This window comes from Parambassis ranga, chromosome 17 (assembly GCF_900634625.1).
Source record: "Parambassis ranga chromosome 17, fParRan2.1, whole genome shotgun sequence".
NCBI lineage: Eukaryota > Metazoa > Chordata > Actinopteri > Ambassidae > Parambassis > Parambassis ranga.
The window spans coordinates 10,300,389-10,316,375 of NC_041037.1; the positions used below are offsets into that span (position 1 = coordinate 10,300,389).

General features: G+C 39.5%; 1 protein-coding gene across 1 annotated transcript in view; it reads right to left on the minus strand.

Annotated features, from left to right (window-relative positions):
• Positions 1 to 15,987, minus strand: part of tnr (tenascin R (restrictin, janusin)) — a 125,542-nt gene that overhangs the window by 17,817 nt on the left and 91,738 nt on the right. The window contains exons 19-25 of the mRNA XM_028427291.1: positions 15,813 to 15,946; positions 15,532 to 15,661; positions 12,333 to 12,599; positions 9,066 to 9,185; positions 8,611 to 8,754; positions 3,726 to 3,845; positions 1,445 to 1,588 (exon numbers count right to left, since the gene is read on the minus strand). Of these exons, the coding sequence (XP_028283092.1) occupies positions 1,445 to 1,588; positions 3,726 to 3,845; positions 8,611 to 8,754; positions 9,066 to 9,185; positions 12,333 to 12,599; positions 15,532 to 15,661; positions 15,813 to 15,946 (1,059 nt within the window). The remainder of the gene's footprint in view (positions 1 to 1,444; positions 1,589 to 3,725; positions 3,846 to 8,610; positions 8,755 to 9,065; positions 9,186 to 12,332; positions 12,600 to 15,531; positions 15,662 to 15,812; positions 15,947 to 15,987) is intronic.

A 15,987-nucleotide genomic window follows, 5' to 3' on the forward strand; every position in this document is an offset into this window, starting at 1 on the left:
TTATATGGATCTACCTCTGTGTTTCCCGTCTGATAATATTTCTTCCAGAATGTCATGAGCAGGAATAAATTCAGTCAATTTCCCTCAGAGAGGGCTGACAACAAGGATAAGCCTCCAACTGCTTTTTTGATTCAATAAGACATGAAACTGAAAACAAAACAAAATCCTTCCCCGCTCTGGTCACTCCATGGGGTTGCGTACATCACAGCAATTTCCAAGCTGCTTTCCTTCCTTCCTTCCTTCCTTCCTTTCTTCCTACCCTTCTTCTTCAAGCAGATCATCTCTTTCCAAATTAGAATCACCTTTAAGTGCCTAGATTTGTTTATGTATGAGTTGCTGTATGTGTGTACATGCAGTGCTGACATGGTTGTTGGCACACATAATTTTCCTCAGCCCTATTTTATGTGTTGAAGGCTGTGCAGCCCTGCTCTCATGTTGTCAGAGCTTGTTCCTGTTTCCAGTAGTTCGTCTCTGCTGCAGTGCAGGACAGGTAAGCTCTGGTGCTCCTTGGGGGATATGAACACCTCTGCTGACTGAAAAGTTTTTTTTTTTACTAAGTTTACAGAGCTGCAACTCAGCTAAACTGGAACAATACCTCCACCCCTAACTTCTGCCTCTGAGTGGAGCAGCCGATAAAAGGTAAATCTGCTCAAAGAGAGGTCAGGTAGGGGTGAGGTGAAAGTTTAATCCTGATCACAACTTCCTACAGACTCCTGTGAGGTGTGTGTCCATTTCTAACAGATACATAATAATACAGTATAATAGTAATATTATCCTGTTAATATTCTTTCATTTTTGTGTTGCACAAACCAAGCTGTTTTTCGCAGGTTTATGGGCATCTTTAAAGGATCATTGTGTAGTATTCAGTGGCCTCTAGTGGCGATATTGGGGACTGCGATCATCCAACAAGTGTACACATTACACAGTACATAGTTATTACAGTAAGCTATATCAACCCGAAGCAAAACACTTCAGGGATGAACAATAACATTAATTATTGAAGGTCTCAACAAAGACGTTTCTCACTTTTTCATAGTTGCCTGTGTTTGTTCCTTTTTCACTGTGATATCAGTCTATGTCAGGCTCATATAACTAATATAAAAGCATGCCATGAATGTTTTGTCATTTGGCCCTTCCTTTATTGTTGCTGTGAGAAATACTTACAATAATTATATTAAGCATTATTATTAAATCCCTGAAGGAAGATGTATCCACTGCCTCTCCTTTGAACCATGTGAGGCTATTGCCCATGGTTACACCGACAGCAGGAAAAATGTATAATTAACATATATAGTTTTTGTTAGCACCCGCAGGAATCCCACACAATCCTCAGTAAGAACATTTGAATTCCACACTGCAAAAGCTTAAGTAAGTCAGGCCCGAGAGAGCATCCTTTTTCTAGGTGACAGTGCGCAGCCCACAGAGGAACAAAACCAGTACATACGTGTTTGGAGGTTGGTGATAACGGTGCCACTTGTGAGAGGTCCTTTGGTGGCATAGAGTGCTACGGAGTAGGTGGTGCTTGGCTTCAAGTTGGACAGCTGGTGCTCCTGCTTGTTGCCTTCCACCAAGAAAGTATCGGCTGTCACTGGAAAACAGAGAGGAAAGATATATGTTTACTACATTTACACCATCCCACACATCCTCTGTTGATTACATTACACTTCTTTGAAAAAGCACTCCAGCATAGGGAAAAGCAGCATATTTGAATCTCAAAGTGTGATGCTGCTTGACTACCCCTGGTGTCTTCTTTTAAGTAAGTTTCTACATCAATTATGTTTCTGGAGAAATGCTTTTGAGGACAATCCAAAAATGAGGCACACTGTGAATGTGTTGTTTTGTTCGTAAATACGAATTAACTTCTAGGAATAAAACAGTATTTTTACAGAACAAATCCAAGTTATTACCATGATTAATTATATCTGTTTGGCAGATTTGAGTGAATTCAGATAAATTCTAATTTAATTAAGTCTTTAATCTGACTGAAAAAAACACTGATTACCTAAAATGATTGAGGGTTACAAATGCTGTAGTGTTCAGTGACATGCAGGGTTTTAATTTTCAGTAACAATTACTACTTGAGAGCTGGATTTACTTCAAAATATTCTCAATGTTCTGACTATAAAATAACTTTTGGTCATAAGAATAATTCCTGTATTTTCTAATGAGCCATCTGTTCTTGGACAACATGTGTGTGGCGCTTGTTTATTCACAGTGTACATGAAGTTTGACGACACCATCACAGTTAATGTTTCATGTCGGTGTTCCTGCCGATAAAAATCTATTTAGTAATGCAGGAAAACACTCTATGGAATATTTATTTATTGACCCAGGATTAATACTTAAATACCCCAGAGAATTTGTCCACAACTCACTGCACTTCTCTAAAGCCTGGCTGGGGCTGGATTCCAAATATGTGTCCAGCATATCGATGCCGTCTCTGTATCTGTGATGATCTGGCTGCAGTCCATGCTGTCAGGGTGTAATTTACACATTGACACCAGCCGCTGAGTAATACAGATTTCTCTGGATATCGTCAGGCATGGCGTGGTGTGCGTGGGGTCATGAACTTAGGGAAAGACATGCTAACATTTTCACAAAGATACCAATGGCTGACATGATGTGTTTTTTTGACATCTTCGTTAGTGCTAATTACTACAAACTCAGAGTAATGCTTAAAATAAAATAAACCATAATACAGCCACTCTGGCTGTGCATGTCAAGATGCCTCATCTCCTGCACCTTGGCAGCCTTCCACCTGGTTCAGGGAGCAAATCATAAACTCTCCTACCTACCTTCCTGAATATAGCTGCAAGACAGAGAAGACACAGGCTGCCTCAGAGGCGCATGCAGTGTAATGACTGCATTGTTTGAGCCAAGGCTGAGTAATTCAACCGAGCATAATGAACTGTTCTGAAAGCAAGACAAATGGAAGTATACTGCCACGGATGGATCTTGTTTCTTTATGTGGTACTCTTTACAGCTCAACATGTGCTCCACATCATACTACCTGCAGCCCCCGCTGCTGTATTATTAATAAAATATTACTCTAATAGTTGTCTAGAGTTTGCTATGGACCCCTTCTGATCTCTGTGGAGAGCCACATTTTATGACTGGCCTGCACTTAGCTGTATCTTGTGTATCATAAAAAGCAGTGCCTTTCTTAGTGCATCAGGAATTCCTGTAATATGTGACATATACATATAACAAAAAACATAACAAAAAAATGTGTATATATGATGTATGAAATGTCAATCAAGGATTTGTAAAATTAGCTGGTGGCTCATTAAAGGTAAACACATATCAGTAAAAAATACTAAACATTTGACATGTCGATTATTCAGTCATCCCACAGCACATCACATCACAGCAATTTCCAAGCTGCTTTCCTTCCTTCCTTTGTTCCTTCCTTCCTTCCTTCCTTCCTACCCTCCTTCTTCAAGCAGATCATCTCTTTCCAAATTAGAATCACCTTTAAGTGCCTAGATTTGTTTATGTATGAGTTGCTGTATGTGTGTACATGCAGTGCTGACATGGTTGTTGGCACACATAATTTTCCTCAGCCCTATTTTATGTGTTGAAGGCTGTGCAGCCCTGCTCTCATGTTGTCAGAGCTTGTTTCTGTTTCCAGTATTATTCAGTCATCCCAGGGACTCAAGGACTTCTCCAGTCATTTGCTATCTAACAAACAGGAACTAAATAAATGCAAATGAATGACAGCTCACCCTGGTTGTGTGTGAGGGTCAACACGTAGTTGTCGACATTGGACACGGGTGGATTCCACCTCAGCAGGGCGCCTTGTGGTGTGATGTTGAGGGCCGTCAACTCAGCTGGCATGTCCATTGCTGTAAAAAAAAATAAAAATAGGTTGTTGTGTCGATAATAATATCATCTACAGTCTGCAGTGTAGAATCGATACGCATTTTATAATATAATATAATATAATATAATATAATATAATATAATATAATATAATATAATATAATATAATATAATATAATATAATATAATAATAATAATATAATATTTATCTAGGTTTCATGCCTGAAGAGTGATTATCATTATCAGTACACTGTAAAATCTCAATTACAGAATTTTCAATGGAAAAAAACCATCAAATGTAATTACAGAAACTCAGACACAAAAAAATCTTTGCATTCATTCTGATTAATATGAACTCTTGCTGCCATTTCGATCACTGTCTCCTCAATTCTAACACATCAAAGAGAAATTATGCAGTCAAATAAGCTGCAGAAAGGCTCAGAGATTCTCCTGAGCGCACCGTTTCCCCACCCTCTTCCTAATTTCATTCTCAGACTGCTGGACATGCCAAAATTGAGTTTGAATTTAATTATACCTTTAACCTCAGTGTTTCAACCCCAATTTCTCCTCAGGCGTGTTATTTTGGCATGGCAGAGAGCGCTGCAGCAGAACACAGGACACTGCATGTGATCCAAAGCTTTGCCCATATGAGGTAATTAATACTGCCCTGCCCTCATCAGAATGAAAAAAAGAAAGAGTTGGAGTCATTAGCACACAGAAGTAAGTTAGAGTCTTTCTTATTGCTGCGATAGATGAACAAACCTGATTAAAGTCATTACTTTAATTGCAAAAGCGGTTAAAGTGAATTTCATGGAAGTATGCCAAGCCAATTACATCAGCAATGGAGATGAGGTAGACGGCCAAAATAAATAAATAAATAAATAAATAAAATAAACAGGTCATCCTCCTTTATCAGGGTCTGTGATAATCCAATCATCACTCCATCTCCTGATTGCACTGGTGAATCAAGTGAGCCTGCGACGTCATGCCTGCACTCGGATCAGTATCTGAAAGTCAAGTCCCAGTGCATGCTGGGATTGAGGATGAAAAAAAAGACTATTGGGAAAATTAATAATTGATGTCTGCTGCTCTTTAGGAAGCTAACAAACATCATCAGATGTGTGCTGATGTCATGTCTGAGGAATTTGGAATTCAGCCACTGTTAAGACTGCTGAAAAAAAAATCCCAGGTGCCAATGAGTCAATGTAACAAGCCCAAACTCAGGAGTAATCCCAACACATGCTTATTAAAGCAGTCATGATACAGAACAAAGCAGGGCTGTGTGGGAGTTTGTCATTTATTTATTTTTTTTTTACTATAAATGCTACACATAATAAAAAAGTAGTATTTTATTAGTGTGGTTTAAATGTGCCACTGGTAAATATCTATATGTGGAAAGCCTGCATTTGCTGAGCTGTGCAGATGTTTGGGGGTGTGTCTGTGTTGGGGGTCTATATTTTCACAGACACTGTTAGAGGTCGGACTGTTGTTGCAGTTATTGTTTGTCCCCATTCTCACCTTTCAAGTGGACAGCTGTTGCTTAGCTGTAAAAGACCATTGAATGTGTTTACGTGTTTTCAATATCGAGACATGATTCAAACTATTATTTAATACATATTTTAAATGTATGTATTTGTATTTGAATACATTGAAAATATAATATGACACTATAACAGGAGCCAGCTAACACAAAGTTGTCTGTTAACAGAAATTACTCTGCCACTGTGACTTTTTCAACAAATCTATTAGGTCTATGTCAGCTCTGCTAACGCCTTAAAAAATAATGTTGTCACAGTTTATGAGCCTTCTAACAGCTTTGACCTTTTATAGGGAATGATCAGATATAAAGTTCTAGACACAAGACTTGCTATAATTTTTAGGGAGGGTTATTAAATGTATAAGTTATGCTTCAGACAAAACTGACAGTTTATGTGATGGTGAATTGGTCAGTCAGCTTCGTGCTGTGATTGAGCCCATTACACAGAGCAGACAGTGCAGTTAGTAAAGACACTCTTGCGATGTTACTCCCTAGTCTACCTCTGCAACCCCTCTCATTACTGTGGCAAAAGGCAAAAGAAAAGTGAGTTATTCGTGTGTGAACAAATTCCACACACACCAACCCTGGAGCTGCTACACCGGTTGTGTCTGTGGATGTTTGTGGTGTCATGCTAATAATACTCATGTGGAGCAGACTGCAGCCATGCAAATATTTGGGCCAGCTGCAACAGCTGTGTTTATGCTGCTTGTGAGGTGTGAGGAAACGGATTGATTATGGTGAGCATTCCATGTGTGGCTAAAATACTGCAAATAACTTAATGCGAAGGTGAGATAGAACCCATCGTCACACCTAAATATAGATAATGAAGCATCTTAACATGTAGAGGAAATGATCATAAAGTATGCAGCATGTGAATTAAAAATAGTTTTCGGTGCTAAAGACTGTAACTCTATTTTCAAATGGCTTGTTTTCGATGAAATAATTAACAGTCTTTACTATCTCCTGAGCATTTTTGTGAAGTGTTTTGTGATTACACCTTTAATTGATGGTATGAGTTCTTGCAGCAATAAAGCAGTCATGCTGTTACACTGTCACACATGTGAATAAGTGTGAAAAGCCAAAGACAAGTCCAGTTTAATAAGCACTGCAGTTTTCTGACAGGGAGAATGATGTTTGGAGATATCTTGCACACTCCATTTGTTTCCTTTTCCTATCCTTTTTAATCTTTTTGTCGTTCATTGTCATTAATATAGATGTGGTGACATATTGTACCAGCATGTCTATTTATCTATTTTCTTCCAAACCAGCGGGATGAAAAAGAGTCAAAGAGGGGGGTTTGTATGGTCTTGAGTTTTGGGAAGAGTAATACTTTACCAGGGGTCCTGACACTTTGCTAATGAGCACCGTCATTAGAACAGGCCTTTACGCAGTCCATTTAGTGTCAAATTCATCTAGGATTAGCAGTACCTGCTGTGTTGGCAAAATGAAATATGGCTCCCTGCTTTCTCAGCCCCTTTGCACAGTAATTGATTACGGAGGAAGTGAAGTAAGTAGCAACTACGGTGTTACTCAAGTCATTACATACTTGGCCAGGCAATGCTGGATTTCCCTTCTAAATCCCCTGTTTATGTATTGTTGTTGAAAGCGGTATTAAAGTGTCCCTGGTTGGGCTTTGTGTGATGTGAGAAAAATGTTATTTACCATTTCTAACAAGCTTGACTTTGGAGTTATGTTCTTTTCAGGCTATTACAGCCCCAACGGCTCTGCTCATTGTAAGTACACAGGGATTGTTAGAAGAAGGAGCTAATAGCATCGGGGGGAGAGCAAGACAGAAACAGAAAGGGAGTGAAAGCAGGAGAAAGCGTCTCTTTTAGATTCTTTTTTTCCTCGCACTGGTTTTTTAAACCTGGCGGCTCTGGGTGAATCAGGTCTCATTGGCATGCACACACACCTCTACTCCTTTGTCTCTCTGCAATCCTGTGCTCAGCTCTTTTTCCTTCTCTCCCTCTCCCTCTCTCTCTCTCACACACACACACACACACAGTAGATTATGCATACAGCACTAGGAGAGTGTGTTCATCTTAGGTTACAGAAATTTGAAGAACAGTGAGGTTTTGTGTTTTCCTAACTCAGGATTCAGAGCCAAGTTTTAAACGAGTTTCTCAAACAGAACTGGGAGGAAATAGAAAAGGAAAGAAATAGAGAGGGAAGGTTGCAGAAAGAAGAAATGAAGATGGTAGGAAGAGAAACCCGACAGTTGGACAGTTTCACCTGCTGCTGGCAGGACCTCCTGCAGCTGTACCTTTAGATTTTGTGTTGAGTGTCTGCAGCTGAACCTACATCTCTCAAAGCACAGCTGTTATTGTTGTGGGTCTCTGTCTGAAAGTCTAGCAGAAGAGGAGGGACTCCCCTCATTTATTTTACATGACAAACACTTTGTCCCTGTTTCACCTTCTCACATTATACATCAGAAAACTGACATAAAAGGAACGAGAAACGTGGCTTTAATAAAACAGAGCAGAGCAGAGCAGAAAAAAAGACGTAGAATGCAGACTCTGGCTTTAAATAAAAGAAGAAGCACGTACAGTCTGCTAAATGGTAGTTAATCATTTGGGCTGTCAATCAATTTGTTAAAAAAATAAATACACAGAGCTACATTTTGTTTACTTTTTGTTATGTATGACCCCTGAACTGTCAAGCTGTGTCTGCCTAAAGACAGATGAGGACAAAGGGAGCGCATCTACAAGGCGTGTGGTACCTGTGAATAAATACTGAAGGTGAGAGGAAGGTCTGCATATCAGAAAAACTGCCACTCATATACATAATAGATAATGCACTGAGAAAAATAATGTGAATTAAATCAAGAGACACCTCTTTTACCCTCAAGAGAAACCACCATGTAAAAAAATTGTAAAAAAAAAAGAGGACTGAGGAAGCAAAGAATGTCACTTCACAGAATATGTGAGAGCAAAAGAGCTCTGAAGAATGTACTGATCATTTTCATTCATTGAATGAAGGAAAAGGTAAAAGGATGTTATTCAATAACAGTCAGTATTTTAATGTAAATATAATTCCTGACTGTATGAAATACATAAAGTCAGTACCTACATTTTCCTTTTTATTAAATATTAATTCTCAATAGTGGCCCCACTTATATTCAAATGAACCAACCAACTTTAACAATAGTTTAGTTTATAAATTATCTATAAGATATAAAACATATAAAACATGACAGAATGTTTGAGGATCTCACAAAAAAACAAGAGAAAAACTTGTTTCCTACTTCCTACCTGTGAATACAGAAGTGCTGATGACTTTACTCTCCTGGCTGCCTCTGACAGCGTTCAGGCTGATCTCATACTCTGTAGCAGGAAACAGACTGGACAAAGTGTAGTTTGTTACATCGCTGTCGATCACCACGCTGTCTACTCGCCCTGCAGGAGACACAGAGAAAAACAAACACTACAAAATCAACTTTGTGCACCAAGTACCATACATCACAAAGTCATCTGCTGTTTTGCATCACAGAGTAAATATCAAATATGGAATTTTAATTTAAAAAAAAATAACTAATTAATATCTGTGTAACTATGTGCTACAGAACATATGGGTCATCAGAGACACCCTCTGCAACAAATGCCACGTTCATTTCACTGTAACAAGAAACAGCAGCATGCTCTCTGTATGTTAATGTAATAAATGACACCTTAATAAAATTTACAGTGTGTTGTTTAGTGTATGTTACCTCTGGCCGACTGGTAGGACAGCTTATAGTAATCAAATGGAGCCAGTGGCATGATCCAAGAAATGGTCACAGAGTCCTCAGTCACATCTGACACCGTCAAGTCTTTTGGTGGGTCCATACCTGGAAAAGGGAGGTGATTTGTACACATTAAAATAGTTTTTTATTCTGATCACATTAGTACAAAATGAGAATATTATGTGCTAAATTATGAAGCAAGTTCAAAAATTTACTGAGTATCTGAAAGAACCTCACTCTTGAAAGGCCCATGTATTTGGGTAATCCTTGTTCTGCCCACGTTTAATCTCCTCTTCATTACATTTACATAAACAGCCCTGACCTTGGTCCTGTGTAAGCACCTCCACTGTTAATGCAAATTTATATTAAGAAAACAAAACACCATCAAAAGATGTTCCAGGAGAAATTGAGCTGCCGTGAGCTAAAAGAACACAATGGGCAGCATTAGGCTGAGCAGGGTTTTACACAGAGGACATCCCCTCACCACTGACATATGCTTTATGCGTCTCCGGAGACTACTGAGCTGCCATGGAAAAGGTTACGGTGAAAAGAATTTGAGCAAACAATTAAACTCATGACAGCTTCGTGGATATTATAGAAATAAATATTGGTATAGTTTGACAGTAAAAAAAAAAAAATCCAGGGAGGAAACAGAAAACTACAAATTCAGGATATATTCAGACACTTGTAAACATAACATGCTGGCCAGAATCGATGCATTTGTGAACTTCGCTTGCTTTCTCCTTGGTTCAGTTTCCTTCTACTCTGAAAACATTACCAGTCGTCAGCCTTGGCCTTGGCAGGTGCTGGTACAGAGGCATAAAATCCAAGCAAACCAAAACGCATCACCACAAACCAGGCTACGATGTTCCTATCACTTATTTGTCAGAAGTGTCCTGACAGAATTTAAAAGGAGCTACAGCTGAGTTTTTTTTTAATTATCTGGGACATATGACTGAAAACACTACAAACTTATATAATATGCACTGCCCTCAAGCGACTTTAACAAAGGAGCTTTTAGTGTACACGTGGTAGGTAGGTTGATGGAGGATCACACTTCCATCACAACCTCTTCACAGTCTGATCTGCATTCTCTTCTCTATAGCTGGTTTCAAATAGAAAAACACTTCTCTTGTTGTGAACCATGGTTAATGGTTAGGCTTAGGAAAATGAATTCTATTTTTTCCAAGCCGATGGAGTCATTTATTTAACTCATTTAAATTCTACTTGAATGGAATGCAGTAGCATTTATTTAAATTACAAATTTCCATCCATGCATGTCTTGCTAATTGTATTTGCTTTGGCATTTAGGAGCAAGAACAATGGTGGAAAACATATTTTCTGCTGAAGGTTGCTGAGGGTCTCAATGGGATGAAGTACTCATTCTGCCAGAGGCATACATCTATTCACTGCAGGCCCCACGAAGATCACAATAAAAGCTGCTCTGTGCTGTATGAGCTCAGACTGTTGAACTGACCATGGCACCAGAGTGCCTACCAAAGCCTGATGAACTCCACCAGTGGGTTTCAGTGGGGCTAAAGCAGGCAGAACATCAGCGCATTTCAATGAATAATCAGCTCTCACATTCATCAGCTCTCACATTCAAACATGTTGGATCAAAGGAAGACACTGAAATTACTGCAGTCTTAAAACAGGTGCAAGAAATACTGTACATCTGTCTCTAAATCCCCGTCCAATTTCACCCAGGATCTGCTTGTGTGTGTGTGTTTGTGTGTGGGTGGGTGAATGTAAAGACGGAGAGCTCTCCGAGCTGAAAAGGCATTATTTGAAACTGGCTCAGTAATCAGATGACAGCATGCAGGTGTGTCTGGCACTGATGCCAAGCTAACATCTCTATTGTTTTGTGTTGGCTTTCCTATTTTCTCTATTTGTCTTCATCCACCTCCCTTTTCTGTCTTTTGATGATCCTCCTTTTGTCCTACTTTATAGAGAAAACAAAAAAAAAATCACTTCTTTCCTATTGTGGGTTTCTGTGGCAGGTTATAATACAGATCCTCATGTCATTTATCTCTATGCACACTTGCCATCAAAAGAAACATTTCTGAACATTTCATCTTTTCAGACTGAGACAAATAAACTGAAACTGACAACCTAAGAATAAACAGGACACAAGTTAAGAAGGGATCACTGCGGCACAGCAGGAAGTCACATTTAAAAACTGAGAAGTGATATAGAAAACCGCCTCTCTTTCCTCTATTTTACAATAACAACTTGAGCTGTAAGATTGTACCCCCCCCCCCCCCCCCCACTCTCACTTTTCTCCTTCACTTTGTCCTTCTCTTTATTAGAGAACCATTTATCAGCACTTTCTCAATATCACTATCGTGCATTTGAGTTTAGAAATAAACACAGAATCATTATTCACATTGCCATTGACTCACATTTCACTTATGTGGCAAACCTCAACCTGACACCACAGAGGAACAAACAAACCAGTGGTGTTACCTTGTCTGTCTGTCTGTCTATAAATGTGGATAAAGACATGCAAAAAAAGCAAAAAATACAAATAAATAAAAAACCTAATTACAAAAGTCATTCAGCTGTGCAGTCATTCTGCTCCAACAGCATTTTCACAAATACACATTCAATTTAAAAATCACTTTGAAAGTTCCATTTCTTTTTATTTCCATTCCTTCCACTCAGCTTTATACTGCACATGCTAATGCACCACTTTCACCTTTCTCAGTAAATTCCAAAGAAACCCAGTGTTACACATTCATACATGTGGAGCAAAAATAATTCATGATTTAATGTTTAATCACCAACCATTAGATAAATAAATTGATCAACCAACATGCCAAACATGAGGCTGCTCGCAGTGTTAGTGTGCTTTTAGTGAAAAGTACAAAACATTTTAAAATTAACTCAAATTCTACCACGATGTGAAGAATTGATTTGTACTGACATTAACATGCTTACCAACATGTGTTAGAGGAGACATTAGAGTGGTGTGACAGGAAGAGGGAACAGGCCAGCCAGCTGATTCACCTGACTCTAATGTCCAATGACTCTGACTCTAACAGACCATGCAGTGGAAACATAAACATTACCACATCGTGATGTAAGTGGCTTTAGTATTTCAGATCTGAAGAGCAAAGACTTACTGAGAGGCTTTATCTCATAAACAGTCATATGATGCAAAACAGACCCCACCAAAAGCCCCAAACCTTCACTTTGCTGCTTGTGTTTCTATACTTACAAATGATGTTGTCATGAAATCAAGCCGCTCACCTGTAGTGAGTGATGCAGTAATGGGCTCAGAGGTAACATCCCCCTGTATTGTGATTAGACTGACGGTGTACTGAGTGGACGGCAGCAGCCCCTGGACTAGTGACCTCGTCTTGGAGCCATCAAGTGTCACCTTAGAGGTGTCGGTCCCGTCAGCCGAGCTGTAGCTCAGAATGAAGAGGTTGGCGGGTGGGGCTGGGGCACTCCATGCCACTGAAACCGAGTCTGAAGTCACCTCTGACAAGTAGAGGTGGGTTACAGGCCTGATTCCTGGAGGAATGAGGGTTTAAAAGTCACCGGAGAGCTTTCAAGGACAGGCGAAAATCCCGCTATGAGCAGGGAAAAGATATGGGGGTTAAAAAAAAAGAAAGAAAAAAAAAACAGTTGCTGTCATTATGAAGATGACAGACAGGGTGATCTGTGATGGATTGAAGCAGTCCTGGATAGTGTAACAGATCATGTATAATGCAGTTGAGAAAATTAGCCTTGGGTGTAATCTTGATGAGAAAGGTGAGAGTAAGAGCAGACTCACAATCAGGTGGAAGTAATGATTTAATTGGTCATCAAAGAGGCAAACTTAATGAGATTATCCACCATTAAGATGAAGATGTGATGGGACTGTTCATAATAAGAAGATGGAAAAAGGATGATAGTAGCAGATGCTCTTGTCAAAATGTGTGACCTGGATAGGAGATGATGTAATGAATATGTAAGTGCAGCAGCTGACAATTCAACAAATGCAGGAGGATCTGAATTTAATTAGCCATGTGTGGATGTATAAACATGGAGGGAAGAGGTGGCTTCTTCTCTTCTGATTTAGGCATCCTCTGGAGTTTTCAATGTAATCAATCATCACATGAAATCCGGCATTGTTTGCACTGGTGTGCGTCTGTACTCCTCTAGGTGCTACTTTTTATTTTACTTCATGAGATGTCGACATTCATTACTGCAGTCAGTGCAGTCAGCAGAAATTTGTATCACACAGACGTCCCGACAGTGCTGCGCTTGAGCGTCCTTGTTTGCAATAGTGGAAGAAGACGGAGTACAAAATATACCCTTCTACAGAAAAGTCTCTTCAATTACAGATTAAATGCTTCAGGAGGAATGAGTGTCCATGTTTGCGATGGCCGTGGTTAATGATGAAGGTGCTTACTTTGATCAAGATGACAGTGACGGGCCGTTAGCAGACAGAAAGACGAAGCAACAACAACCACACAGAAGCAAAGTATGTGATGTGGGATGACACCATGGGATTCACCTTCAGGAGCTCGGAATAACAGCGCGAACAGATGACAGAGGATGATATTTCTTTAAAGGTATATATTATGCAGGATTTGTCAGCTGCTGTTTGTAACTACATCATTCAAATTTGCTCACTTCTCCGAGGATTAACAAGCAACACAGAAAGAGTGGAGTGGTTTAGCAGGGTAAAATGGTGAATGAAGGAAGGGAGCGGCGATATCAAGACCAAAGCGATGAATCTGTGAAGTGTGACAAATTTCCATACAAGCTGTGGAAAGAGCAGGATTCCGTGTGAATCTTGTCCACTGTGTAGCCCAGACCTATCATTTTTAGGGTTTTATTTGTATTCATTGAGGACTGCTCTACAGCCATCTTTATGTGAACTGCAGCAGAATGACTGTAGATACATTAATATAAAGTCAAAGACCTTCTGTACATGGCCTCTACTTGAGTGAGTTATACATGACAATGGGTTGCTTTTATATAAGTCTAAACATACACACATTCAATGTGCAGAAAAGCTATTTATGCAGAAAGCTGCCCTCCAGGCTGTTGGCCCAGAGTTCAAAGGGCAACCAAGGCATCTAATAAATAAATGCTACTGGTTGCACAATAAAAATGCAGGATCCACCATGCTTGGAGCTTGCCCCATAATTAAGGACCTCATCCAAAAGTTGCACTATCTATAATGCTAATGGAATGCTACGAGTCCCTGACCTTTTACAAATACATAGATAATGAAAACAACTGCATTTTCCTGTCTGGAAGGGTCATCTCACTCTAATAAACAACCTTCCAGGACTCTCTAAAGTAATTTAATCTAAAAATTGCAGTGATACATTTGTAGCTACAAACTAAAGGACAGATGGTGGAGCTTTAAAGAAAGTTAAGTATCTATATTTGATCAATTTATCTAATTTTTTTTTCTTGTTTCTCGTCATAAGATTCAAGTGCACCCACACAGATGCTGGCAATATGGCCAAATAAACAGTAAAAGAGAAGATGACAAGTAATCTATTATTTTTCCTGGATCTGCCATTTTACCATTCTTCTCTCATTCATCTCTCTCCAGATGAATGATGTAGTGTTACCAGAGAAGCCACACATATCAAAAAAAAGAAGGGATTGCGATGATGTTGTTGTGATGGTGACAACTGCTGTGATGGTCACAGCAAAGAAGAGAAGTGATGATGATAATGACAGCGGTAAAGAAAAGAATGACAAATCTGAAAGCAGGTAAGTAAGATCCCCGTCATTTTGACACCATCTTTTTGCAGCTGAAAAACACATCTAGTTTTTTGTTAGGAAAAAGAAATAGAGCTGAGAAGATTGACAGGCGATATGATGTATGATTGGGTGGATAGACGACAGTCTGGAAGAAAAGCTGACTGAAAAAAGAGATGAAGAAGAAAGCGAACAGGAAGAGAGCAGATGGCAGCGAGTGTAACAATAGAAACTGAGAGAATGTGGTGTTGAACAGGAATCACAAGAAACAGAAACACAAATACGTTTAGATGCAAAACAGAGGTGCAATTAGAAAACACTTGTAACAAGCTCATTAGCGGAGTTGAATAATTTACCTCCACTAATTGCTTCTTCAGAGTCCTTTAAGGTCCTCCATTTTCTTTTAGACTGACTCACCTTACCGGCTGACACACTTTAGATCATTATAATCATCATTCAGCTTCATTATGCATCCCTGTCTTTGGTGCTGTTCTCTAGCCTTCTGCAGTAATAGGCTGATCTTTCATGTCTCTGTCTGAGCACAGACTCTGGGGAGTTAACATATTTTTTTCTCTTTCTGATAGTGGATTCAAATGATGCTGTGTATAAAGTTTTATATCCAGCTGTTGCAATGAAAAAGACAAACGGAGAGGAAATGTCCTTATCTTGCTCCTCTTTAGCCCTATATTATATTATTATAACATATGTTTATGACTCAGAGGACGTTTCTCCCTACCTGTGAAGGCGTCGATGGTAGCCGCAGTGCTCTGCTGCCTTCCTCGTCTTGCTGCTACAGTTATGGTGTACTCAGTCCCAGGCTCAAGGTCGGTCAGAGTGGTGGTGGTCACATCTTTAGGCACCGTCAGCTGGAACAGGGTGGATCAGTTAAACAAGATCAGGTTCTGATATAATGTTAATACAGAGGCTCTTAGCCTTGAATGGTTTCCATTGTAACAAGTTATGTTGTGTCTATTGTCCATTTATTGTTCATCTATCCGTTTTTTGTTTTTGTTTTACCTCAGTAGTGACACCAGAGGAAGACGTGTAGGTGACCTTATAGTGGTCGATGGGACCCTGGACTACACCCCACACCAGAGTGATGGTGTTGTCTGTAGAAGCTGTCACAGTTAGATCCAGAGGAACATCTAGATCTAACAGAGAGAAAACATGTCTCTGTGAGCACAGGAGATGT